This window comes from Salvelinus sp. IW2-2015, linkage group LG1 (assembly GCF_002910315.2).
Source record: "Salvelinus sp. IW2-2015 linkage group LG1, ASM291031v2, whole genome shotgun sequence".
Lineage (NCBI taxonomy): Eukaryota > Metazoa > Chordata > Actinopteri > Salmoniformes > Salmonidae > Salvelinus > Salvelinus sp. IW2-2015.
Window position 1 is genome coordinate 15,707,983 of NC_036838.1, and position 27,192 is coordinate 15,735,174.

Below are 27,192 nucleotides of genomic sequence, written 5' to 3' on the forward strand. Positions count from 1 at the left end.
GAAGGCAACAACTGTTGGCGCAAGGGAGTCTTTCAACCGCTGGCCCCCTACTGCCCAGCGATTGTGACCCCATCATCTCCCGGTCCATGTTCAGAGAGGTCATGAACGACATCCCCATCAGGTCAGTGGGAAAGGGAATCTGTACCAGTCCTGGCTTCAAATCTGTGCTTGATTGATCTTTCCTGGCGCAAAGGAACCAATGGAATAGACCCACAACTGCAAACCCCGCCCATTGGACACACCATGCTGGCTCAATCAAACGCTCAATGTATTTGAAAGATGTCAAATATAATATTTGAAAGAAGACCTGTACATACCAATTATACTATATTCTTTAATTAACGTCTGTATGGCTTGATTCAATACAGTAAATTACGTTGTCTGATGTTGCACAAGGAGCTAGTGAAAAATGAGTGCGTCAGTCTGGTGCAATTTTGTTGCATGTGAAATGTCGTCTTAGCAATTCATTCAATTTATGGTTAATTTGGACAACAGTGGCTCCTCTCAACACTTTTTCATTTACTACTATTTTGTCATTTCTTATGCCAGGTTGTCCCGCATCAAGTACAAAGAGGAGGCCCGGAAGCTCTTATTCAAATACGCTGAAGCTGCCAAGAAAATTATTGACTCAAGGTAGGTGTTTCTGGCACACTATAATTAATTTTTTACAAATTCCCTTTTTATATGGCCTGATATTCTTTGATGTCGCTCCCAAGTATGACGTTATAGAAGCTGTCTTGAAGAATTCGAGCCACTAATATGTTCTGGCACACCGCTACATAAAGCCCCTTGACAATTTAGAATGTACTCTATATGGCCGATAAGTTATATAACTCAAGTGATGGCTCAGCATTTTTTAAGACCACCGCTTTGACTGCAAGATTCAGCTCATAACATAAAAAGCAACACAATGTCTCAGTATTTCGGCATCCTACATAGAAAGCTTTTATCGACCTGAAGCAGAAACCCGCAGCTTCTGGGTTTGCACTCTAATGCTAAACCAAAACCGTCCCTTATCTTTTTCCAACTGTCTTGACTGAGTGGCAGCTTTGATAGATTGGAGAAAAACTGAAGAGAAAAAGAAAGCATTTAAATGGGAGATTGATTGGGCTTGTTGAGTGTCTCTTTGGTTTGAAATGCTTTGTCTTGCTTGGAGAATGACCGGTGTGTTTTATGTCCTGTTAGGAACGCCACACCAGACAGCCGGAAGGTTGTGAAATGGAATGCGGAGGACACCATGAACTGGCTACGGAGAGACCACTCAGCCAGTAAAGAAGACTACATGGTATGTGTGTGTGTGTGGTCAAGGAGTAGAGTTTGTGTGTGTGTGTACTCATGTGTAGTTGAGTAGTAGATTGTGTGGTTTAGAAGTGTGGTGAACTGTATGTTTGTGGCAAAAAAAAAGTATCCATTGCTGTATAAATTCACCTCAATAGAAAGTACACTGACATGTATCTGTTGAAAAGCGGATCCTAAAACAAGTTTTTCCCTCAGGATCGTCTGGAGCACTTGCGGAAACAGTGTGGTCCCCATGTAACGGCAGTAGCCAAAGACTCTGTGGAGGGAATTTGTACAAAGATCTACCACATCTCAGTAGAGTACGTGCGACGTATTCGCCAGGCCCACCAGACCCTGCTGAAGGACTGCAACATCACGGGTGAGACGTGCTAGCTAGCTAAATCGCCTTAGACTGCACACTAGGCTAGACGCCATCCATTTAGCCCCACCCACGGTCTCTGTGAAATGATATTTAAAAGAATGCAGGGGGTGAATATGAAAGTATAATCTATAGCTTTGTAACGATTCACCTATACAAGTGCATTGGTCCGCGGACCCCAAACTGATCCAAATGTAGTATTCGCCTGTCAGAAAAATGATTAAAACATTACGAATCGCCTGTTCACTACATTTTTTTTGGCTCATTTTCCATTTTTTTACCCTCCGAAAATACCTTTAATCTTTTCTGAAAACTGATATGTCCTCCTTCAGTATCGAACTGCATTGACAGTCATTAATTTACAATTAATTTTGCATGCTAAACAACCCCAGGCAATATCAGTAGACTAGTCAAACTGGGCACTGTGCCCGGCTTTGCACGCTGGCTAACATGAGGAATGCCCCTGTTCCTGATCTTTCACATCTGCGCGGCACCTTCAGCATTCAAATGCTAAAATGGCTTCCTTGATATTAGGTTTTATTAGTTGAGTGACAACCTATGTAATTTGCTAGGTTATTGTTATCTATGCGATGTTGAATATCTTGTTTTACCGGAATATAGGTAAATTACCGGAGACTCAACTCTCATCTAGCTAAACCTGCTGAACGGGGCTCACAATAGATTTTAGTTTGATTGTTTAGTTTCACCATCAGCGATAGTTTTGCTTTAAACAGTCAGTGCCTTCAGAATGTGCTCATACCTCTTTACATTTTGTTGCTATAGCCTGAAATCCAAATGGATTAAATAAATAAAAAATGCTGACCCATCTACACACAATAACCCATAATGACAAAGGGAAAACATGTTTTAGGAAGATTTTGCCAATTTAGTGGGGGAAAAATAAAAAATAAATATATATACAGAAATATCTCATTTACATAAGTATTCATACCCCTGAGTCAATGCATGTTAGAATCACCTTTGGCAGCGATTTACAGCTGTGAGTCTTTCTGGGTAAGTATCTAAAAAATTTCCACACCTGGTGTCGGTTGGAAAGCAGACTGAACAACTGCCCGAGTTACACCAGGAACTCAAAATCCCTCCATCAGTGCTCAGACTGTCCGCAATAGGCTGAGAGACGCTGGACTGAGGGCTTGTAGGCCTGTTGTAAGGCAGGTCCTCACCAGACATCACCGGCAACAATGTTGCTTATGGGCACAAAACCACCGTCGCTGGACCAGACAGGACTGGCCAAAAGTGCTCTTCACTGACGAGTCGCGGTTTTGTCTCACCAGGGGTGATGGTCGGATTTGTGTTTATCGTCGAAGGAATGAGCGTTACACCAAGACCTGTACTCTGGAGCGGGATCGATTTGGAGGTGGAGGGTCCGTCATGTCACAGCATCATCGGACTGAGCTTGTTGTCATTGCAGGCAATCTCAACGCTGTGCGTTACAGGGAAGTCATCCTCCTCCCTCATGTGGTACCCTCCCTGCAGGCTCATCCTGACATGACCTTCCAGCATGACAATGCCACCATCCATATTGCAAGTTCTGTGCGTGATTTCCTGCAAGACAGGAATGTGAGCCATGGCAGCAAAGAGCTCGGATCTCAATCCCATTGAGCATGTCTGGGACCTGTTGGATCGGAGGGTGAGGGCTAGGGCCATTCCCCCCAGAAATGTCCGGGAACTTGCAGGTGCCTTGGTGGAAGAATAGGGTAACATCTCACAGCAAGAATTGGCCAATATGGTGCAGTCCATGAGGAGGAGATGCACTGCAGTACTTAATGCAGCTGGTGGCCACACCCGATACTGACTGTTACAGGGACACATTATTCCATTTCTGTCAGTCATATGTATGTGTAACTTGTTCAGTTTATGTCTGTTGTTGAATCTTGTCATGTTCATACAAATATTTACACATGATAAGTTTGCTGGAAATACACACACACACACACACACACACACACACACACACACACACACACACACACACACACAGTACCAGGAAAAAGTTTGGACACCTACTCATTCCAGGGTGTCTATTTATTGGTACTATTTTCGACATTGTAGAATAATAGTGAGAACATCAACACGATGAAATAACAGATATGGAATCCTGTAGTAACCAAAAAATGTCGAACAAATCAAAATATATTTGACATTCTTCAAAGTAGCCACCCTTTACCTTGATTACAACTTTGCACACTCTTGGCATTCCCTCAACCAGCTTCATGAGGTAGTCACCTGGAATCCATTTCCATTAACAGGTGTGCCTTGTTCAAAGTTCCTCCTTAATGCATTTGAGCCAATCAGTTGTGTTTTGACAAGGTAGGGGTGGTATACAGGTAAAAGGCCAAGTCTGTATGATGGCAAGAACAACTCAAATAAGCTAAGAGAAACAACAATCCATTAGTACTTTGACTGACCTTCATGTCTTAATCTGGAAAATGTCAAGAAATTTGAAAGTTTCTTCAAATGCAGTTGCAACAACCATCAAGCGCTATGATGAAACTGGTGCTCATGAGGACCGCCACAGGAAATGAAGACCAAGCATTACCTCTGCTGCAAAGGATAAGTTCATTAGCGTTACCAGCCTCAGATTGCAGTCCAAATAAATGCTTCACAGAGTTCAAGTAACAGACACATCTCAACATCAACTGGTCAGAGGAAACTGCATGAATCAGGCCTTAATGGTTGAATTGCTGCAAAGAAACCACTACTAAAGGACACCAATAATAAGAAGATACTTATTTGGGCCAAGAAACAAGAGCAATGGACATTAGAATGGTGGAAATCTCCTTTTGGTCTGTCCAAATGTGAGATTTTTGGTTCCAACCACTGTGTCCTTGTGAGACGCAGAGTGGGTGAACGGATGATTTCTACATGTGTGGTTCCCACCTTGAAGCATGGAGGAGGTGGTGTGGGAGTGCTTTGCTGGTGACACTGTCTGTGATTTTATTTCGAATGTAAAGCACACTTAACCAGCATGGCTACCACACCATTCTGCAGCGATACGCCATCCCATCTGGTTTGCGCTTAGAGGGACTATCATTTGGTTTTTCAACAGGACAGTATCCCAAAACACATCCCCAGGCTGTGTAAAGGCTATTTGACCAAGGAGAGTGATGGAGTGTTGCATAAGATGACCCGGCCTTCACAATCACCCGACCTCAACCCAATTGATATGGTTTGGGATGAGTTGGACCGCAGAGTGAAGGAAAAGCAGCCAACAAGTGTTCAGCATATGGGAACTCCTTCAAGACTGTTGGAAAAGCATTCCTCATGAAGCTGGTTGAGAGCATGCCAAGAGTGTGTAAAGCTGTCATCAAGGCAAAGGGTGGCTACTTTGAAGAACCATAACACTTTTTTTTTACTACATGATGTGTTATGTCACAGTGTTGATGTCTTCACTATTATTTTACAATGTAAAAATAAAGAAAACCCTTTAATGAGGTGTCAACTTTTGAGTGTGTGTGTGTAACATTATTCAATTAGCACGCCCTTTGAAGAAGTTTCCTCTATTTTCCCTCCCGTGCGTGACATCGTCACCATTTCTATTCCAATGTATCTCAGAACTAATACGATGTCCAACTTATATATATATATTTTCTCACCTGTCCGTATATTGCTGCAGTGCTGACTGATCCGGGTCTTAAGGCTTCGACGGGTTTTCCCTATGTAAGACAGACCGCGGGGACATTTCAACATGTAAACAACATTGGTGGACATGCAGGTAATCAGGCCTTTGATCTTAAATCTTTGTCCTGTGCTGGGTAAATGAGTCACATTTTATACTTGGAACTGCCCAAGTACCCTTTCGAAAAGGACTCTCCCGGATGCACCCTGAATAGGACACTAGCATAGTTGCAGTCTAATTGCACTGTATGAAGGGAGTTTAAATATCTTTCTCACTTCCTTTCTCAGGGAGGAGATGTACTAGAAGGCAGTTCACGGCACGGTGGTCATCTTCCTGCAGAATGACGCCGGCTTCACCAAGTGGGAGCCCACGCCGGAGTGCATCCAGGAGCTGCTGGCAGCCTACCAGGTCTCCCAGCGAGCATTTTGCTCCCCAGTTCCCTCCTCCACCTCCTCTGCACCCACTATGCCCTCTCCAGCCAGTGCGGGGGTGTCGGGCAACAAAGACTCTACTGCCGCCAAGACGGCACCTAAGCGATCGGCCAGTTTGGACACATCACCCGCTAGCCAGGAAAACAGCAGTAGTTCTTGTAGTCCTCTGGAAAATACTACACCACCTTCCGAGGCAGCCAGCCTTTAAAAGCCGGGGAGGGGACATGGGTGAGATTAATGTGCGTTTTGGGGATGGGGACCCTACAACTGGTGCTGAGAGAGTGTGGGGTGAGGATTTGGCCCTGGACTACTCGGGCGCTTGGGTAGCCTACGAAGGAGGGCCTCTCCCCTAAAATAGGCTTACTTTCTCTGCCTCGACTATTTAATATTAGTTCTACTAGGTTTTTATGATTCTGGTCGTTATTTACTATAGTATCTCTCGTTGCTTTTTATCAATGTAGCTAGTGGTAACGGTTTACTAGGATTTATTTTTCCATCATTGTTGCTGTCATTGTCAGTAATTATTGGGTAATTCTATTCCTTGTTCATTGACCTTTTGCCGTAGAGTGCGTCCAAAATGGCACCCTGAGAATAGGGTGCCATTTGGAACATACATTTTGATCTGCTCCCGGACAGCAGGACTTGGTTGTCGGTTTTGACGTGTGGAATTGAAAAGTGAGTCCTTGGAAAAGTTTTTTGTTTTGTTTGTCCAAATCCTCTCTATCACTTAATAGGTACAGAAGGGAGATGTGTCATTGGGTGATAAGGCAGCTATGTTTCTAACCCCCTTAAGCCTACAAATAGTTTAGAGGCAATCATTGTACATAGGACAGCCATCAGTAAGTTAGAGCAGGGTTTCCCAAGCTCGGTTTTTGCCCTAGCAGTACACAGTGATTCAAATAATCAAMGCATGATGATGAGTTGGATGTTTTAAATCAGCTGTGTAGTGCTAGGGGAAAAACCAAAACGGGCACCCAGGGTGGGCCCCAGGATCGAGTTTGGGAAACCCTCAGAGTACTGAACGAGAGAGATTGATGGCTTTGAAGACATTGCATTTCTTTGTGGACTATTTTTATGCAGGTCACACATACCACAGAGTAGTAGTTCCATATCGGCCAAGTCGATACACCATTTCCATATCTGCAGTTAGAGGAATTTTGTAAAAAATAATTATCAATAAATGCAAATACAGGCCATTAATACATCTTACAATGGCAATATGTTATGCATTGGCTCGAGCAACAGCTGAATTACTATGCCTTTCCCCCTGCGCTGTGTGTAAATCCAAAACAACTGACAAAATTTGTTGAACTGGCTTGTTGCTTATAACCCTATCCACGTCTCTAAAATATGGTAAAGTACTAAATGAAATAATACCTGATGTAAATTATACCCTCGTTAAACATAATTTTGGGAAATTCTGTGATTGTGTTCAACCTGGTTGCGTTATTTTCACATTGTAGTGCGTGGTATGGCATGGAAACAGAATAGTTATGTTGTTTTTAATCCCTCCAATCTCAATTTTTATATGTTTACACCAGTATGACATTAGAACGCATCACTGGGCAGCACAATGAATGTACATTTTTAAATGGCAAAACAGAAGGTCTCAGATGCGTCCCACATGGCACTATCTTCCCTATGTAGTGCACTACTTTCGACTAGGGCTCTGGTCAAAAGTAGTGCACTATATAGGGAATACGGTGCCATTAGGGATGCTGCCAAAGCGATGCCATTAGGGATGCAGCCAAAGCGACTCACCTCGGCCTCAGTCATCTAGCCGAGAGAATAAATGTATAAAAAATAAGATACAAATGTTTATTATACAATTCCTCATTATATGACTAATTGTCTCTGTCCTTGTAAACTATGATCCTCACGCACTACTATGCCATCTCCGCATATATTCTTATCTATAGCCTGAATGCTTGTACAATGGTTTTAGGCATAAGTTTCTTACTAGAACTCTTCACTTGCCTTTGCCCCATTTGTATATACTTAGGATTTTGGTTTTTATAGAGAAGTAATTAGGCATGGGGCTGGAGGTTAAGGCAAGGTTCTGTTTATGCTGTTGCAAATGTATGATGGTTGTCTTGCTCTTTGAACATAATACTTACTGCAGTAAGTCTGGCATCGTGCCCAAGAACCTGGAGACAAACTCTAGCCATTCATTCTTCGTCATTTGAGCGTCGAGCAACAGTCACATACCCTGATCCTAGTATGTTTCTGTCACCAGCAAAACAAAGTGTAGATATTATACAGAAAATTGGTATGAAGTATGTTATTTTTCTCTGCTACACAGTTGTATTGAACTCTGATAGCAAAAATAATAATTGTGCTGTCTGTTTATCCATAATTTTTTTATTTGAGTTAATTTAACATAATTTAAGAAATCTGTTTTATGTATTATACAGTTTATTACATATAAATTGTTTTAAACTAAACCAAAGTGTTATTAAAATAAATATATATATATATTGTATGTAAAAGTAGACGTGTGTATGATTGCATTAGTAATGCTTAAGGTGTAACCAGCAAAATTACTACTTGAGTTTTATTTTTATAATTCTCTTTTTTTTGTTCTGGTAAGAGCATATTTTATGTTTGGAATTTATTTTGCATGACATTTCTGACACCTTAAATCATAAGAAATATATTTGTATTCTTTAATCAGTTCATAGACTTTTTACATAAAGGATGAGTATGAATACATTAATTTATCCCTATAGGTTTACCCTTATGGTCATTTATTGTCTGTAGAGCATCTAATACCATAAATGTTTTTCTCAATGTGATTCCTATGGGCAAGAATCAGGAGAATGTAAATGCTGAAGTCATTCATTTTCCTAGTTCCCTCTGAGTAAATTATCAATGTTGTGACATGATCTCCATTGGAACCAGCATAGAGATGCGCCGAATCACATTTGCTCCCAGTAAAATGTGTCAAACCATGTATGTTATTTGGATCTCTAATAAACTAGAACACCGTAGTAAGTTTTCAGGCTCTCTTCAAGATGCTTACTTATCTTCTGACACCACATGTTTTGGGCTTTGAACCATAATTTGAATAGCTCTCACAGACTATAAAATATTAGATACATTTTGCCATAGTTTTTCCATTCCCCTTACAGTGCATTTGGAAAGTATTCAGACCCCTTTACTTTTTCCACATTTTGTTTGTTACAGCCTTATTCTAAAACTGATTAAATGAATGGTTTTCCTTCCGAGTGGTACAGCGGTCTAAGGCACTGCATCTCAGTGCTAGAGGCGTCACTACAGACCCTGGTTCGATTCCTGGCTCTATCACAACCAGCCGTGATTGGGAGTCCCATATGGTGGCGCACAATTGGTCCAGCGTCGTTAGGGTTTGGCAGGCCGTCATTGTAAATAAGAATTTGTTCTTAACTGACTTGCCTAGTTAAATAAAATCGTTCTACACACAATATCCCATAATGACAATGTGAAAACAGGTTTTGACATTTTTGCAAACATATATATTTAAAAAATTATAATAATAGAAAATACTTATGAAAATATGGTAAGATGCTTAAAATTGAGCTCAGGTGCATCCTGGTTCCATTGATCATCTTTGAGATTTTTCTACAACTTGATTGGACATGATTTGGAAAGGCACACACCTGTCTATATAAGGTCCCACAGTTGACAGTGCATGTCAGAGCAAAACAAAACAAGCCATGAGGTCGAAGGAATTGTCCGTAGAGCGCCGAGACAGGATTGTGTTGAGGAACAGATCTGTGGAAGGGTACCAAAAACTCTGCAGCATTGAAGGTCCCCAAGAACACTGGCCTCCATCATTCTTAAATGGAAGAAGTTTGGAACCACCAAAGCTCTTCCTAGAGCTGCCTGCCCGGCCAAACTGAGCAATCGGGGGGGAGAAGGGCCTTGGTCAGGGAGGTGACCAAGAACCCGATGGTCACTCTGACAGGGCTCCAGAGTTCCTCTGTGGAGATTGGTGGAGGTCTTCCAGAAGGACTCCACCAATCAGGCCTTTATGGTAGAGTGGCCAGATGGAAGCCACTCCTCAGCAAAAGAAACAAGTTGGCCAAAAGGCACTTAAAGACTGACCATAAGAAACTAGATTTGGTCTAAGGCACTGCATCTCAGAGTAGGAGGCGTCACTACAGTCCCTGGTTTGATTCCAGGCTAAACCACATCCGGCCGTGATTGGGAGTCCCATAGGGCGGCGCACAATTGACCCAGCGTTGTCCGGGTTTGGCCGGGGTGGGCTATCATTGTAAATAAGAATGTGTTCTTAACTGACTTGCCTAGTTAAATTAATAAAAATGTATAATTTGCTAAAATTTCTAAAAACCTGTTTTTGCATTGTGTGGGAGGGGACGATGACGGCCTAACCCGGACAAAACGTAATGCTCTCTGTTTGTAACATTGTAGTTTCAGGAACAGAGAACTGTATTGAGATCAAACGATTCATCGATGAGAAAATGTGCATAATGTCGGCCAAAATCCATCTCGCGCGATCTTCTCCCATCTGCCGGCCATCGGGCTTCCTCTCATCACCATATTTGGTGGTGAGTGGAAACGCCAAAGGGATGCTTCATATTTATATATCCGGGGAAACATCTGGCTCATTCTGTGATATTACTTTGGGGAAATAAAAACGTATACTGTCATGCTAGTAAATACAACCGTAATGTTACAACCCAGTATGCTGATAGCAGTACGGAATAGTCCGTATATTCCAAAATGTTTGGTGATAGTCAAATTGCTGCTGAAAGCCCCTACAAAGATGGCGGCTGCATTGGTTCATAAGCATTCGTCACACGGACACGCTTTTACGCGTGCGCTGAATACATTTTGGTACCTCCCGTACAATAGATGGCAGTCATATGTTCGTTTTGGTTTTTAGAAACATCGTCTGTCAAAAAACTATTGTGTGGTTAGAAAATGAGACTGTTGCTTTTGATTGCTGGAATATTCTGTAAAGTTACTCAAGTAATTTGACAGCACGCATTTAGAAAACCATCAAGTCTTATTTTGTACAAATATATTTAAGATCTATTCGCAATTTGACAATTGCCCACTTCTGCAAAAGCGTCGAGACGGAACATAGTTTTCCTGGTCGCGAACTACCGCGAGGATCTATTCAATCATCACACCCCAGACTGTTGTCTTCAAATTAATACTTGCTAAATGGGTGCTCATCGAAGTGAGGGACGGAGGGATTGGCTTCAACAAGATGCTGTTGAACAGCCGCCCATACAAACTATGGTGAGCGCTAAGCATCTACAAACTCCATAACATACTTTCTTACGAACTGTGATTGCTACACAGTCATGTTACGATAAAGTGCACAACTGATAGTCCTTTTAAATAGTTTTGTATTTGTCAGTGAAAGTGGACAACTGATAGATGCTAATTTAAGGACTATCTCATCTGTCAATGATAGCTAGCTATCGCAGATTGATAGTTTGAGCTCATTCCTCAATCTTTGCGTGGAAGCGAGGCAATTATGTGTTTTGCGATTGTCATTTCAACAGTCTATAGGCCGGGCGTACGCTACACGTTTTTGCCGTCCCAAACGAATTTTCATAATCTGTTGAGCTGATTTTTTTGACCATTTCATTGGTCCTTAAGTGAAATCTGTATTTACCCGGTGCACCGGGCTATGCTAAACTCAATCCACCAATATTGGCCTACATTTGCGTCCTACCATGACATAAACCAAAAATATGATTTCATATTAAGTCCATATTCTGCGTCTTCGTCTCTTTTTCAAATTTTTTTTTTTTACAAAAGTATACATCTGCACATAATGCGTTACACTGTTTCAGTGACGGCATATTTTTCCTTACGACAACCAACAAACTCAGGGCAGGAACAACGAGGCAATTAATAATCGTGTAACGTTAGCACCCACGTCCTGAGGTTGAGAATGGACGGAATGAAAGATTTGGGAGAAGGAAATCAGAAAATGTGAGCACGTCAAAGTTAAGATTAAGTCGTGTAGTGTGTGTACAGCAGAAGTTTTGCAGTAGTGGTTGGCATTCAAATGTATTTATAAACTGGGCGTTCAAGCCCTGAATGCTGATTGTCTGAAAGCTGTGGTATATTTAAGCAATAAGGCACAAGGGGGTGTGGCTGTTCTTAGGCACGACGTAACGCGTGCCTTATTGTTATTATAAACTGGTTACCAATGTAATTAGAACAGTACAAATATATGTTTTGTCATACCCCATGGTATACGGTCTGATATACCACGGCTGTCAGCCAATCAGCATTCAGGGTTCGAACCACCCAGTTTATAATAGACCGTATACCACGGGTATGACAAAACATTTATTTTTTTACTGCTCTAATTACGTTGTAAACAAAGGCGAGCCGCACACTCTAGGAGCTCAGATGCAAAAATGTAATGTCCAACCTTTTGACAGCCAAGATGTCTTCATCAGGGTATAATCACAAACACTGCGAGATTACTTGTTTATATAGTGTCAAAAGACACACAGATGTCTGTAATCATGGCCAAATGTGGCTTAATATCATTGGTTAATTCTCAAGTATTAAAATGGCATACAAAGAACACCATAGAAAAAACAAATGAATAGCATACGGTCATAGATTCATTTTAGACTACACAAGCTTACAAACAATTACAATGGCAAAGTCACAATAATCACAAGAATGGCTTAAGCCTAAGCCTAATGGCTTAAGCCATTCTTGACCAATGATATTAGGCCACATTTGGCCATGATTACAGACATCTGTGTGTCTTTTGACACTATATAAACGAGTCATCTCGCAGTGTTTGTGATTATACCCTGATGAAGACAGCTTGGCTGTCGAAACGTTGGACATTACATTTTTGCATCTGAGCTCCTAGAGTGTGCGGCTCTCCTTTGTTTTCAAGTTTTCTACTCCGCTGGCCAGCACCTCGCCTAAACAGGTGTGCGTTTCTTTTTCTTCTAATTACGTTGTAACCAGTTTATAATAGCAATAAGGCACAACGTTTTTTTTTTGTATATGGCGAATATACCATAGCTAAGAGCTGTTCTAATTAAGCAATAAGGCACCTCGGGGGTTTGTGGTGTGGTATATTATACCACAAACCCCCGAGGTGCCTTATTGCTTAAATAGGTCATAATTTAAAAAACACTGAATTCTAACTGAAGCCGGGCGGGCCAGTTGTCCTCTTTGACGCCTCACTCAATTAAAATGTCTCTATTTTGGTGTTTTATTGCTGACTCTGTGCATCTTTTGCCTCTTCTTCCAGAATCCATGGAACATCATGATAAAACACAGACAGGTCCATCGCAGGGGCAGACGCTCACAGATGACCGTGAGGTAAGTTGACTGACTGTTAAAGGGATAGTTCACTCAAACACATCTGTGTATTTTGTTAATTAGTCCACTTTTAATAGTAATACAATACCAAATATTGTACATGTCAGCAGTCAAGTTTAAGATATATAATTTTTAGTACAGAGCTAAAACTGTGTTTTGTGAGAATGACTTTCCAGACAGATTTTCCAAAAGGTGTAATATAGCTAATCTATTCACTATCATTGTTCATCTAGTTACACGGATCCTGCTATATCCATGGACCTCCTCCGAACAGTTCTACAGCCCAGCTTCAATGAGGACATTATGGGAGTCTTCAGAAAATACATGAAGGTAAGTCTGCTGGATATATTTTCTTCCGAATTCCATGCATTTTAAATGGCGATTATCCCATTGCTATGTGAATATCTCCTCACAGTGCATACTCCCAGGACATGCATTTGTTTACTCATAACTTCAACTATTGTAATTCTCTCAAGGGATTTGATCAAATTTGAAATCCTTACTCAACACAGCTTACAAATTGAACATGCTTTTTATTAGACATTTTTCATAGTACCTTTTCATATGATTTAACGAGAGCACGTAATGGTTTTACACCCCAAACAAATCTGAAATGTAAACTAACAGTCACTACTTTGCCATTGATATGCTCATACTTTGGCATTTATTTGTCTCTGAAATGTGACTCCTTTCTTCTGTTGAGAGCAGTCTTCGTAGTTTGACTTTCTTTTACCGCAGTTCTTTGAGAAAGCAGCCAGCAATGTCAAGGAGAACGTTGGAGACGACGTGCAGACCGACCAGCTGATCCGAGAAGCCTGCAGAAACTGCCTGGAAAATGTAAGAAAGCAGCTAAATGTATTTAAGAAGTATCTCTGTGTAGATTGTGTGTTTAACACACGGAGACATCTATGGGTAATGTTCATTTCCTGTCCCTTGTCAGGCCAAACAGATCTTTTCAGATGGGGAGAAAGCGGTGGCAAGACCAGGGCCTGAGCTTCCATTCAAGGTAAAGGACGATTTTAAATGAGTGAAGAGAACGATGGCTTTTTTCTCCATCCATCTTTCCTTGATTCCTCACCTCAAAGTGCATTAGAGGAGAAGGACTGAGGGGAGGGCCTTGAAACTTCTCCTCCAATATGGTTGAAAGGAGGCGAGGAGATAGGATGCGAGGTATTGCAGAAGGACTTATCTAGATGGAGCCCAAGTCTCATATAAGTTAAGTTGTTTTAATGTGAACATGATACACTGATTCACGCTTCCAAAAAGTGATGTTGTTATTTGAAAGTGAGGATGCTGCCTGGAAGTATGAATGAGTGATTTACTCATTGCATTAGTCTTATTGCTCCTAAATCATAAATGGAGTTCTTGGAAGGAAAGTAGAGAGTACGCTGTCACTCATCTCAGCAACAATGTCTATTTTCTTACAGCGGGTGAAACTAGAGGATGAGTCCAGCCAAAGGGCCAGTCCTGTTCCAAAAAAGGTAAACTAGTCTGCCCTTCTTGTAGAAATAAACTTTTAGACATCATCAAAAATAATAAAGGTACCAAAAACCCAGAGTAACTGACAATTTGGAAATTATATATTTTTTACAGCGGAAAGGGCGTCCAACCGCTCCTGTCGGTTCTTACGACAAACCTGTTACATATAGCAATGTGTGAGTATGTGCTCCTGTTCAACAAGACATGATTTCACCTTGCTGCCAGTGAAGTTGTTTTCTTTGTCAAAACCTATGCAAAATACAAGTAAAAGCACTGATTCATGAACGCTCATACTCAAATTCACATAAGTGATGGTAATTTAGTTTTTTTATTTAACCTTTATTTAACTAGGCAAGTCAGGTAAGACAAATTCTTATTTACAATGACGGCCTAGGAACAGTGGGTTGCCTGCCTTGTTCAAGGGCAGAACGACAGATTTTTACCTTGTCAGCTTGGGGATTCGATCTAGCAACCTTTCGTTTACTGACCCAATGCTCTAACCTCTATGCAACCTGTCGCCCTGGATCTCAGCAATGTAAATCTAGCTTAAAATGAATATTCAAACATTTATGCCGTAAAATGCCATGATTCATATGCACGTTCACCCAGTGTATTCCCCCCTCTGTAGGCCCAAGCCCAAGACATTGGAGTCTGTAAAGCGTGAGGGACCAAAGGTGAGTTTATTGCATTTATTAATTACGTGATAATGGCTAAATGCAATAGTCATCAATCGATTACCGTGAAACTATAACTAACTATTTTCTCTCATGCGTTCTAATGTTTCAAAAGCACAGTCCTTTTTGGATTAAATTAAGATGAAAGTATGTCATTTGTTTGAATTATGTCCCATGGATTTGAGTGATTCATTTTCTCTATACAATACATTTTATATTCTACAGTGGGAACCTTCCAGACTGAATGAAGGAAGCACATTTGTTCTTGGGTCCAGGGCAAACAAGTAAGTGAAAATTAAGGGGAGTGTATTAACAACGTTCAATTGACTCACACAAAAAAAATAGAAAGATGATGACATTGAGTTACATGAAGTGTGGTCCAATGTCCAACTTTATATTTGTCTGCATTGCTTCTAATGCATATCTAAATCCCCTGCTTATCTGTAGGGCTTTAGGAATGGGTGGCACCAGAGGACGGATTTACATCAAACATGCTGAACTCTTCAAGGTAAATCTCTCTCTCTCGTGATGTACATTTGGTTGCAAACATACAGATCTGGTTCCAAATCTAACATACTGCATGATCCCAAATGTATTTTGGGACAAAATAAGAGCAATGAAAGAAGCATCAACTGAAATATTTATTTTCCAGACGGTTTAATTATAATACATTCAGAGAACATGGCATATTTAAAAATGTTATGCTAAATATGTTCTCTTGTCTAGAATCAAAATCTATGTGTACTGGCTGGCATTTCCATGCCAGGATCCTCCCTTTTTTTTCTCTCCTTCTTTTGAATGTGCTAAGGGATCCCATTACAGATCTCCTATGGCATATAACTCAGAAACCACCCTTTGGATATCTGGACAGTGGTCATAATCAAATGAAAAAAGGCCTTCCAGCAAGCCAAGGTCTACTATCTCTCTTGCTTGATGTGTTATGTAGTTGGACCATGATTTGGTATTGGTCAGAGGAAAGGTGTTATTTTCTTCATAAGCACAATACATTGCACTTCATAGCACTTCATAAGCAACCTACATTGCACTTCATAAGCACACTACCATGCAACAGCAGCGGTCCGTTGCATGGTAGTCTCCTCCGGGATTCCATAGGATGGCTGTGCATTGAACAGAAACTTTACTGACCTCAACAGTTACGTTATCCTCCTTGCTGCTTTCATTGGTCAATGCATCAGAAATGGATTCAGTGGAACAGAAGCCCTGGCTTATAGAATGAGTTTGTTCCACTAAGGTGGACTCAACATCTACAACAGTCTCTCCCTCAAAGGGAGTGTTTGCCAAGTCTTTCTCGTCCCTTAAGGAGTCATGGACTTTCTGGGGCGGAGTCTTGCATAGTTTTTGATCACAACCGGTTTATAGAACTCTTAAAATTTCAAGATTCAATCTAAAATAACATCACCCATCGGGGTTGTCCACATTAATGCGTTTCAGAATGTGCCCCATTCACTTGTAAATCAGGATAATCTGGGATTCATCAAAGCATCATTTGTTGTTATATTTGGACAGTCACAAAATGTTATAGAGGTTGAGTAAAAAGTATTTAGCTTAGGTTTTTTTGTTGTAGTGAAAACTAAGTTATCAGGAAAGTAAGAAGACAGTCCTTGCTTATTTTTACGAATAATATCTGCTGTCCTTGGATATGGCAACAGGTTGTGTTTACTTCAGTTACAGGTATTTCAATACAGTTTAGTAATAGACAAGTCTTTGGCGCAATATTCAAGTGACAACGTTCTTTGTTGTTTTTTTTGCACTGACTCTATGCACACACACTGGTCTCTACCCAAACACTCACACATATTTAAAATGACACCCCAACAGACACTACATACACCCACTCATGTATACTGAAGCCACACACACTTTAACACTTGCCACATATGCTACTGCATATCAGCTCATTCTATTATCTATCCTGTTGCGTAGTCACCCTACTCCTACCTATATGTACACTACATAGCTACCTCAATTACCTCGTACACCTGCACATCGACTCGGTACTGGTATTCCCTGTGTATAGCCATGGTATTTTTATTCACTATATTTATTCCTCATGTCACTATTTTTATTTGATCAATGAAATGTATTTATAAAGCCCTTTTTACATCAGCAGATGTCACAAAGTGCTTATACAGAAACCCAGCCTAAAACCTCAAAGAGCAAGCAATGCAGATGTAGAAGCATGGTGGCTAGGAAAAACTCACTAGAAAGGCAGTAACCTAGGAAGAAACCTAGAGGAACCAGGCTATGAGGTCTGGGATAAGGTAGCATGTCCAGTGAACAGGTCAGAAACCTAGAGGAACCAGGCTATGAGGGGTGGCCAGTCCTCTTCTGTCTGTGCCGGGTAGAGATTATAACAGTACATGGCCAAGATGTTCTTAGATGACCAGCAGGGTCCAATAATAATCACAATGGCTATAGAGGGGGCGGCAGGTAGCCTAGTGGTTAGAGCGTTGGACTAGTAACCGAAAGGTTGTACGATCGAATCCCCGAGCTGACAAGGTAAAAATCTGTCGTTCTGCCCCTGAACAAGGCAGTTAACCCACTGTTCCTAGGCCGTCATTGAAAATATATATTTTTTCTTAACTTGCCTAGTTAAATAAAGGTAAAATTTAAAAAAAAATACTCTCAGGAGTAAATGTCAGTTGTCTTTTCATAGCTGAGCATTCAGAGGTCAAGACTGCAGGTGCGGGAGTAGAGGGAGAGGCTGGGTCGAAACAGCAGGTCTGGGATAAGGTAGCATGTCCAGTGAACAGGTCAGGGTTCCATAGCCACAGGCAGAACAGCAGAAACTGGATCAGCAGCACGAGCAGGTAGGACGGGGACAGCCAGGAGTCATCAGGCCAGATAGTCCTGAGGCATGGTCCTGGGGCTCAGTTCTTTCGAGAGGGGAGAAAGTAAGGGAGATGTGGGAGAATTTGAGGGAGCATACTTAAGATCACATAGGACACCAGATAAGACAGGAGAATTACACCAGGTAGGACAGACTGACCATAGCCCCCGGCACATAGACTAAACTCAGCAAAAAAAGAAATGTCCTCTCACTGTCAACTGTGTTTATTTTCAGCAAACTTAACATGTGTAAATATCTGTATGAACATAAGATTCAACAACAAACATAAACTGAACAAGTTCCACAGACGTGACTAACAGAAATGGAATAATGTGTCCCTGAACAAAGGGGGAGATCAGAAGTAACAGTCAGTATCTGATGTGACCACCAGCTGCGTTAAGTACTGCAGTGCATCTCCTCATGGACTGCGCCAGATATGCCAGTTCTTGCTGTGAGATGTGACCCCACTCTTCCACCAAGGCACCTGCAAGTTCCCAGACATTTCTGGGGGGAATGGCCCTAACCCTCAACCTCTGAACCAACAGGTCCCAGACGTGCTCAATGCGATTGAGATCCGGGCTCTTTGCTAGCCAAGGCAGAACACTGACATTCCTGTCTTGCAGGAAATCACGCACAGAACAAGCAGTATGGCTGGTGGCATTGTCATGCTGGAGGGTCATGTCAGGATTGAAACGTCCCTTTTTCACTGTTGCTCCAAGCAGAGGAAACTGCAGTTCTGAAATACATCAAAACGCGTTAAGACTTCTGCCTGAAGCCCATACACGCAGCAGCGTACATGTTGGACCCCAAGTATGCTGGCAGTAGCATCCTGTCTGGTGCAGAGATCAACAAGGCCTATGGTGTCATCACTACTGTGTGTCTCGCCACCTTGGCCTGGATGAGGGTAAGGTTCTTGGCAGTGGCAAAGTACACTTCCAAGCAAGGCAAGCAAGGGCTTTGGGATGGAGATGCAATATGGCAGTCGTGCCAAGATATCTCATCAGCCACCTGGTGGAAGGGACTTTGTGGATCTGGGCCTCTTTCCCCTGTTGCCTCCATCCTCCTCCAAATCCCACCAACATCAGCCGCCTCGGAGCGCATCTGGTCCTTGTTTGGGAACACACACATCAAAGCACGCAACAGGCTGACCAATACAAGGTTTGAAAAATTGGTGGCCATCCAGGCAAATTTGAGGCTTTTTGAGGCTGACAACGAGCCATCCTCAACAAGGTTGGAAAGTGAAGATGAGGCCTCAGTCTGATGTTCAAGAGGTGGACATTGAGGAGGTCCAGGGAGAAGACATGGAAGCCTGAGAGGATGACAACCAAAGCTTTAGTTTCTAGACTATCATTTTACAGATGTATGTTGAAAATGTTTTTGTGGAGATGTGATGGATCATTGGTGATCATTCAATATTCCTGTTTTGTTGTTCAGTGAAATCATCCAATGTGAAAAGTCAACTCATTTAATTAAAGTTCAATTTGTAACTAAATTGTATTGGAAGGATTTAATAATTTGCAATTGTCTACTTATAAGGTAAAATGTTTGTTTGTCTCCATATGATATGGTAAATATATCAAATGCAAAGAACATCTACTTTTTATATGGTATTAATTTTCAAATATTCCCATGGAAATGTTCAACCTCTGAATATTCCCCAAAATGTGCAACCCTACTTGAGACAGGGGAGTTCAGGGGACACTGTGGCCCTGTTCAACGATACCCCCAGACAGGGCCAACCAGGCAGGATATAACCCCATCCACTTTGCCAAAGCACAGCCCCCACACCACCAGAGGGATATCAACAAACCACCAACTTACTACCCTGAGACAAGGCGGAGTATAGCCCACGAGGATCTCCCCCACCACACAAGCCCGAGAGGATGCAAAACCAGACAGGAAAATCATGTCAAGTCGAGTATAGCTAATAGTCTGGCACGACGTGATGCACCCCTCCTAGGGACGGCATGGGAGAGCACTGGCAAGCCAGTGACTCAGCCCCCGTAATAGGGTCAGAGAATGAGAGTGGAGAGAGGGGAGCCGGCCAGGCAGAGACAGCAAGGGCGGTTCATCACTACAGTGCCTTGCCGTTCACATTCGCACCCTTGGGCCAGACTACACTCAATCATAGGACCTACTGAAGAGATGAGTCTTTAGTAAAGATTGAGACCGAGTCTGAGTCTCACATGGATCGGCAGACTGTTCCATTAAAAAATGAGCTCTGTAGGCGAAAGCCCTGCCTCCAGCTGTTTGCTTATGGTCTGGGGCGATGTTCTGGGGCGATTTTCCATGGTTCGAGGTTGGCCCCTTAGTTCCAGTGAAGGGAAATCTTAACAGCATACAATTACATTCTAGACGGTTCTGTGCTTCCAACTTTGTGGCAATCGTTTGAAGGTCCTTTACTGTTTCAGCATGATAATGCCCCCGTGCACAAAGCGAGGTCCATACAGAATTTTTTTGGGGGGAAATCCGTGTGGAAGAACTTGACTGGCCTGCACAGAGCCCAGACCTCAACCCCATCAAACAACTTTGGGATAAATTGGAACGACGAGCAGAATTTCTATGATCTATGTCATCATAGAAAGTAATCAACATTCTAATCATGCCTCAACATTCTATTGCTATGGTTTCAACCTCACTCTAGTCCTTTATGCCTATCTTTATTACTAACAAAAATGTCCACCTATTAGAACATCCTATAAAAATGACCCTGGGCCTCAAGGTTTTGTGACGCTGACATGAATTGACCAAGTGGGTGACCTCTTGATTCATGTGTACATTGGGAGCTAAAAAACTGAATTGCAGTAGCACATACAATAAAATCTAAAAGTCAAATATGGAACAGGAATGGCCATGTGCGAGGACGGTTGCATCACTGCTCTATTATGCTAACCGACCTGTGAGTGAGACAACCAGTATCCCCTACCATAAACCATCACAAAGCTTACATAAAGTAATAATACTGTGTGTCTGTGTGTTTTTTCAGTATGCGGCTGATGCTCAGGACAAACACTGGTTGGCAGAGAGACAGCATATGAGAGCCACAGGTGGAAAGATGGTAAGAGCTCTGTACCAAACTCTAACCTCGTTGCAGATCTCTTTGTGCTTTAGCCAAACTCCTCTGTCATGTTCAATGTCATGCAAAGTTGGCTGAAGGACAAACAGGTCTTTGTGGACTACCCTACCAAATTCACATCCAAATGTGAGTTATACACTGAATGTACAAACCATTAGGAACCTGCTCTTTCTATGACACACTGACCAGGTCAATCCAGGTGAAAGCTATTATCCCTTGTTGATGTCACCAGTTAAATCTACTACAATCGGTGTAGATGAAGGGGAGGAGACAGGTTAAAGAATCATTTTTAAGCTTTGAGACATGGATTGTGTATATGTGTCATTGAGGGTGAATGGGCAAGACCAGCGGTTCCCAAACTAGAGGTCGCGACCCTTTTGAAAATTATTCAACTCTAAAAGATCAATTTCAACCAGAGTGCCCATAGATCATAGGAAAAGGCCGCAGTTGATCATTGCACTTGAATCATTCCTACGGTGAATGTCTAGGCCACCTACGCTATGAAACCACACACTATTGCAGAGACTTTGATATTACCGGCCGCAATTGATATGGTGAAAACAATGTGTAGGGAGGCAGAGGCACAGAAACTCACATTAATTCCTTTGTCAGATAACACTGTTAATCAAAGAATTTATGCTATTGCTAGCAATCAAGAGGAAACTGAATTAACGACTCAAACTCCCCAGCTTAAGCTCTCCAAATGTACGTTAGCTGTGAGGGCTGAGATGCGCATGCATTGACTTTTGTTCGCTATACATGTTGGGGAATTCTTTTCACAAAGTCATATTGTTCTTTTTCGCGATTCCCGAGCATGAAATGGCACAGGGGATGTTCAGTGTGCTGCGTGGCTATATTGACAAAAAACTGATTCTATGGGATTGAATGGTGGGCTTTTGCACAAATGGGGCTCCTATGGCAGATTGGTAGGCAGTCCTCTGCACTCTAGTTATGAATGTGTCTCCCTCTGCCATATGGACGCGTTGTATAATACACCGAGAGCAACTGATGGCAAAAGAGCTGAGCACAGAACTCTGCGATATACTGCAGCAGGTAACTTCGATTGTAAACTACATCAAACCACATACACTGCGTGAACGCCTGTTCACAACACTACATGGAGATATGGGATCAGAGCATGACAATGTTCTGTTTCACACCGAGGCTTGGTGGTTATCGAGGGGGAGTGTTGGAAAGAGGTTTCACATTGAGAGAGGAACTGTTATCATTCACAATGGATGTCGTGGAAATTCTTACACGGGGACACTCAGTCAAACTTAAATGAATCATCCTTTGTTTGTCAGCGTGCTGGAGAGGTTCTAACCAACTCAATGCACCATAGTACATATGTCTATCAGGAGCTCTGCCTGGGCAGTCCCAGCAGTTGTCTTATATACAGAAAAGTTACATTTGTATGATTTAGCATAATTCATGAATCATTACCATTTTGTTTCATTCATGTGACAGACCAATACCTCACGATGGTTCTTCTCTCTAAGCTGAGACATTGAAACAGATGTATTTTGTTCTTTCTCAAAACAAGGCCTCAGCTACTGATAGTGAGGATTTGTAGTCAGCCACTTGCATGAACACAGAAATTGGTTTATAGAACAGCACATGAATAGAACACAGAAATGTGTTATAAGAAAAGCCCAAACAAAAGTTAAAAAACAACAAAGCAGACTTCGTTGACTTTCTGTATAATGAAAAGAATGTTTCCTTGACTATGTAAGACATACAGGTATTTGGGAAACTGAATGCAAGCAATCTACATATGTGACCAAATCAGTGGATTCAAAGGAAATAATTCTTATTGGAGAGAGTCTTTCAAAAGCGATCTATGCCACCTTCCCTCGGCTGTGGATGTTTCTAACAGAAAACAGCATCAGTAAATGTCCCACTCGAGTGATGACTGCTCACCTCCAATGCTTGGAAGAGCAATTTGGGATTTGGGACCTACTTCCCAATCCATTGGACTGTGATTCTGGCACCGTTGACATGTCGGTAAGTGAAATCGAACAGCTGATCGAGCTGTCATGTGACCGAATGCTTCAGACAACGCATTCACAGGTCACTACAGAGGAGCTTTTGTTCCTGACTCAAAGGGAATACCCTGCTGTCTCCCTCTGAACATTAATGCCGCATTCAAAACAACTGGGAACTCGAAATCTCCGACTTCAGTGCGTTGAAGACAACTGGGAACTCTTGGGGGGGGGACAAGCTTAGACTGGGGGAAAATAGTTTTGAACGGCCATTCAACTCGGAATTAAGGCATCTTTCTACAGCTCCGACTTTCCCACCTGAACGTCACTGACGTCATAATTTGACCCCGTATTTTCGCAAGTTCCCAGTTGTTTTGAAAGCACCATAAAACTCATGGTACCTTTCGCCAGCTCATATCTGTATGAAGCTGGATTCAGTGCTCTCATCTGCATTAACCAGATATCGACCCAGGTTGGATGTGACAGCAGAGATGAGCTGTGTACTGTCAACCACACCCACTGACATTGAGTAGCTCCGACGCGACATGCATCAAGCACACTTATCTCATTAGTGGTGGTGAGAGACATTATGTCAGATTAATTTGCAATTGACTGTCATAGCCCACATTAAATGTATGTGATGGGGAGTTAAGACAATCAGAAATACAGTTAGAATGTTTTTCAATTGACTGCCATAGCCCCAAATAAAGTAAACCGTTAACAGCTGTTAATTACATAATTTTTTTCACATGGTTGGGGTCGCACTAATTTTCAGACATCAAAATGGGGTCATAGGGCCATAAAAGTTTGGGAACCCCTGGGCAAGAGAAAGATTGAACTGACTTTGAACAGGATATGGTAGTAGGTGCCAGGTGCACCGGTTTGAGTGTGTCAAGAACTGCAACACTGCTGGTTTATAGTAATTTAGTATGTTAAGATGCTTTTCTGTGCTGGAATGATGTGGGCGTATACACAACAGAATGCTGTGGGCGTATACTGGTCATAAAAATATAAGTAGACTGCTGGTTGGCCCAATCATCCTCCTCTAGACCGCTGATTGGCCAGCTCATCCTCCTCAGAAGTATGACATCATTCTCTGAGGAAATGGCAAGCATTTTTTTTAAACGGTCTGTGAGATACAAGTTCAATAACCCCACTTCAAAGTTTTTTTAACATTTATTATTATTTAATTCATGCATTGGCCGCATGAGTATAGCGTGAATCAACAACACTATTTGGGTATGCGTTAACAGAATATGAACATTTTAATGTGAGATTTTCACAGGACAGTTACTTTAAGCTTACCCTTTTCTGCTTTGTAAGCACTAGCTTCTTCAAATATAATATTTTTGCTTATTGAAAAGATTTTTGTTTAGATTTGTATTATTCTCTACAGTGTTGCTTATTTAGTCACATAAACTGAAATTAGGTGAACATGATCGTATATAGCAACCAGGTAATGGCGGAGCGATTTCTACATATTGTAAGTTTAAAAACAAGTTTGATTTGCTAAATGTATTAGCAAATGTAAGCTAATCTGAACATTTTATGATTTTTATAGGCCTATCTCCTTATTGAAGAGGACGTCCAGGACCTTTCTCTGAGTGACGATTACAAGTAAGGAAAACCTTTTGTTGGTCCCCATCTTATCCAGTAAGTGTCAATCTGTCATTGAACTGAGCATCTTCGATGGCTATTCACTTCTTAAACCAGGCACACCTCACCTGGTCGCCCCAGATGAGTTGGCCATAGCCTACAGCTCAAACAGGCTAAATCAAGCCCAATGGGTGTTACACTGGTGTCATGAGATTATGATTCTGTTGTGTATTGTTTATGTGATCTTTTTTCCAGAGATTGCCCCGACCTAAAAATGAACCCAATTGAATTAAAGCCTTTTACGGTTCCTGGGTGGATGATTGAGAAGATGCAGAAGGCCATGGAGGTCCAGAGTTCGGGGAAGGAATAAAATTGGACTTTGTGTGCGGGAAAGGAATAAAATCCAAGTTTGCGTCCCTATGGCACCCTATTCCCCATAGAGCACTACTTTTGACCCGAGCAATATACTGTAGGCCATGGTCAAAAGTAGTGAACGACATAAGGAATAAGGTGCCATTTGGGATGCAAACCTAGAAAACCACAGAACAAAAAGAATTCCTGTCATATCAAATCACGAGAGACTGGACAAGTGTGCCAATGTATTTTCTGCCTGTGTGGCTTTGGATGCAGTGTCATTGTATACAACTACTGAACAGTGTTCTTTGATGAAGAAATGTGCCCCTTTTTTCTATTTGTATCCTTACTGTACTGTAACGTTAAAAGGGGCTCTATGGCAGGCTATGGCCCCTTGGTAATAGAACGGTTCTTGGGGGTGAGGGTGTTTTTCCCCCCCCCCCCCCCCAACATAATGAATATACAAGGAGTTTCCATTGTTCTTGTACATTGATTTTGTTTTCCCATTTACTAGACTGTATTCTCAATTTTATATTTTAAAATGTTTCTACAATGTCAGTTGCTTTTGTTTGTCATTTGCTGTAATTTTATTTTTTACTACAAACTTTCAAGAGCAGAATGTATTTAATTTTGTCTTTTCGGATTAGCTGACTATGATTTAAAAGGATATGGGTGCTTGATGATCACTTTGTTAGTCATTTCTATGCAAAATACATGTTTTAATGACTATAGCTATATTTTGTTTAGTGTTTTGGTCATGACATTGTACTTCATGGCATAGACCTTGAACTTAAACCATGTCCTTTTTTTCTATCAAAAACGTGAATCAACCATCACTTAATATACAGTTGAAGTCGGAAGTTTACATACACCTTAGCCAAATGCATTTAAACTCAGTTTTTCACAATTCCTGACATTGAATCCTAGTAAAAATTCCCTGTTTTAGGTCAGTTAGGATCACCACTTTATTTTAAGAATGTGAAATGTCAGAATAATAGTAGAGAATTATTTATTTCAGCTTTTATTTCTTTCATCACATTCCCAGTGGGTCAGAAGTTTACATACACTCAATTAGTATTTGTTAGCATTGCCTTTAAATTGTTTAACTTGGGTCAAACGTTTCAGGTAGCCTTCCACAAGCTTCCCACAATAAGTTGGGTGAATTTTGGCGCATTCCTCCTGACAGAGCTGGTGTAACTGAGTCATGTTTGTAGGCCTCCTTGCTCGCACACTCTTTTTCAGTTCTGCCCACAAATGTTCTATAGGGTTGAGGTCAGGGCTTTGAGATGGCCACTCCAATACCTTGACTTTATTGTCCTTGAGCCATTTTGACACAACTTTGGAAGTATGCTTGGGGTCATTGTCCATTTGGAAGACCCAATTGCGACCAAGCTTTAACTTCCTGACTGATGTCTTGAGATGTTGCTTCAATTGCTTCAATAGATCCACATAATTTCCCCTCATGATGCTGCCACCCCTGTGCTTCACGGTTGGGATGGTATTCTTCGGCTTGCAAGCCTCCCCCTTTTACCTCCAAACATAATGATGGTCATTATGGCCAAATGGTTCTATTTTTGTTTCATCAGACCAGAGGACATTTCTCCAAAAAGTTTGATCTTGTCCCCATGTGCAGTTGCAAACTGTAGTCTGGCTTTTTTATGTCGGTTTTAGAGCAGTGGCTTCTTCCTTGCTGAGCGGCCTTTCAGGTTATGTCGATATAGGACTCGTTTTACTGTGGATATAGATACCTTTGTGTCTGTTTCCTCCAGCATCTTCACAAGGTCCTTTGCTGTTGTTCTGGGATTGATTTGCACTTTTTGCACCAAAGTACGTTCATCTCTAGGAGACAGAAGGCGTCTCCTTCCTGAGCGGTATGATGGCTGCGTGGTCCCATAATGTTTATACTTGCGTACTATTGTTTGTACAGATGAACGTGGTACCTTCAGGCGTTTGGAAATTGCTCCCAAGGATGAACCAGACTTTGGAGGTCTACACTTTTTTTCCTGAGGTCTTGGCTGATTTCTTTTGATTTTCCGATTATGTCAAGCAAAGAGGCACTGAGTTTGAAGGTAGGCCTTGATATACATCCACAAGTACACCTCCAATAGGTTAATTGACATCATTTGAGT

General features: G+C 41.6%; 2 protein-coding genes across 2 annotated transcripts; both read left to right on the plus strand.

The window, feature by feature from the left end:
* LOC111961738 (uncharacterized) lies at positions 1 to 8,718 on the plus strand. The gene is made up of 6 exons (XM_023984239.2): positions 1 to 121; positions 550 to 633; positions 1,186 to 1,285; positions 1,495 to 1,657; positions 5,295 to 5,393; positions 5,585 to 8,718. Exons 1-6 carry the CDS (start codon positions 87 to 89, stop codon positions 6,079 to 6,081), a joined length of 978 nt encoding a protein of 325 aa, XP_023840007.1. The 5' UTR covers positions 1 to 86; the 3' UTR covers positions 6,082 to 8,718.
* Positions 8,719 to 10,615: 1,897 nt separating this feature from the next.
* Positions 10,616 to 25,330, plus strand: LOC111961747 (deoxynucleotidyltransferase terminal-interacting protein 1). Its single transcript, XM_023984259.2, has 13 exons — positions 10,616 to 10,978; positions 12,981 to 13,051; positions 13,285 to 13,381; positions 13,790 to 13,888; positions 13,992 to 14,057; positions 14,479 to 14,532; positions 14,645 to 14,706; positions 15,159 to 15,204; positions 15,430 to 15,488; positions 15,652 to 15,712; positions 21,042 to 21,113; positions 24,675 to 24,730; positions 24,965 to 25,330. The coding sequence occupies exons 1-13, from the start codon at positions 10,901 to 10,903 to the stop codon at positions 25,077 to 25,079; spliced, it is 936 nt and encodes a 311-aa protein (XP_023840027.1). The 5' UTR covers positions 10,616 to 10,900; the 3' UTR covers positions 25,080 to 25,330.
* Positions 25,331 to 27,192: the final 1,862 nt, after the last annotated feature.

Bases quoted from the DNA above. Each gene is read 5' to 3' on its own strand.
- LOC111961738 (XM_023984239.2), top strand. From the start codon at position 87: ATGTTCAGAGAGGTCATGAACGACATCCCCATCAG. The intron at 634-1,185 runs GTAGGTGTTTCT...ATGTCCTGTTAG, and splicing joins AAGAAAATTATTGACTCAAG to GAACGCCACACCAGACAGCC. The intron at 5,394-5,584 runs GTAATCAGGCCT...TTCCTTTCTCAG, and splicing joins CAACATTGGTGGACATGCAG to GGAGGAGATGTACTAGAAGG.
- LOC111961747 (XM_023984259.2), top strand. From the start codon at position 10,901: ATGGGTGCTCATCGAAGTGAGGGACGGAGGGATTGGCTTCAACAAGAT. The intron at 15,489-15,651 runs GTAAGTGAAAAT...GCTTATCTGTAG, and splicing joins CTTGGGTCCAGGGCAAACAA to GGCTTTAGGAATGGGTGGCA. The intron at 15,713-21,041 runs GTAAATCTCTCT...GTGTTTTTTCAG, and splicing joins AACATGCTGAACTCTTCAAG to TATGCGGCTGATGCTCAGGA.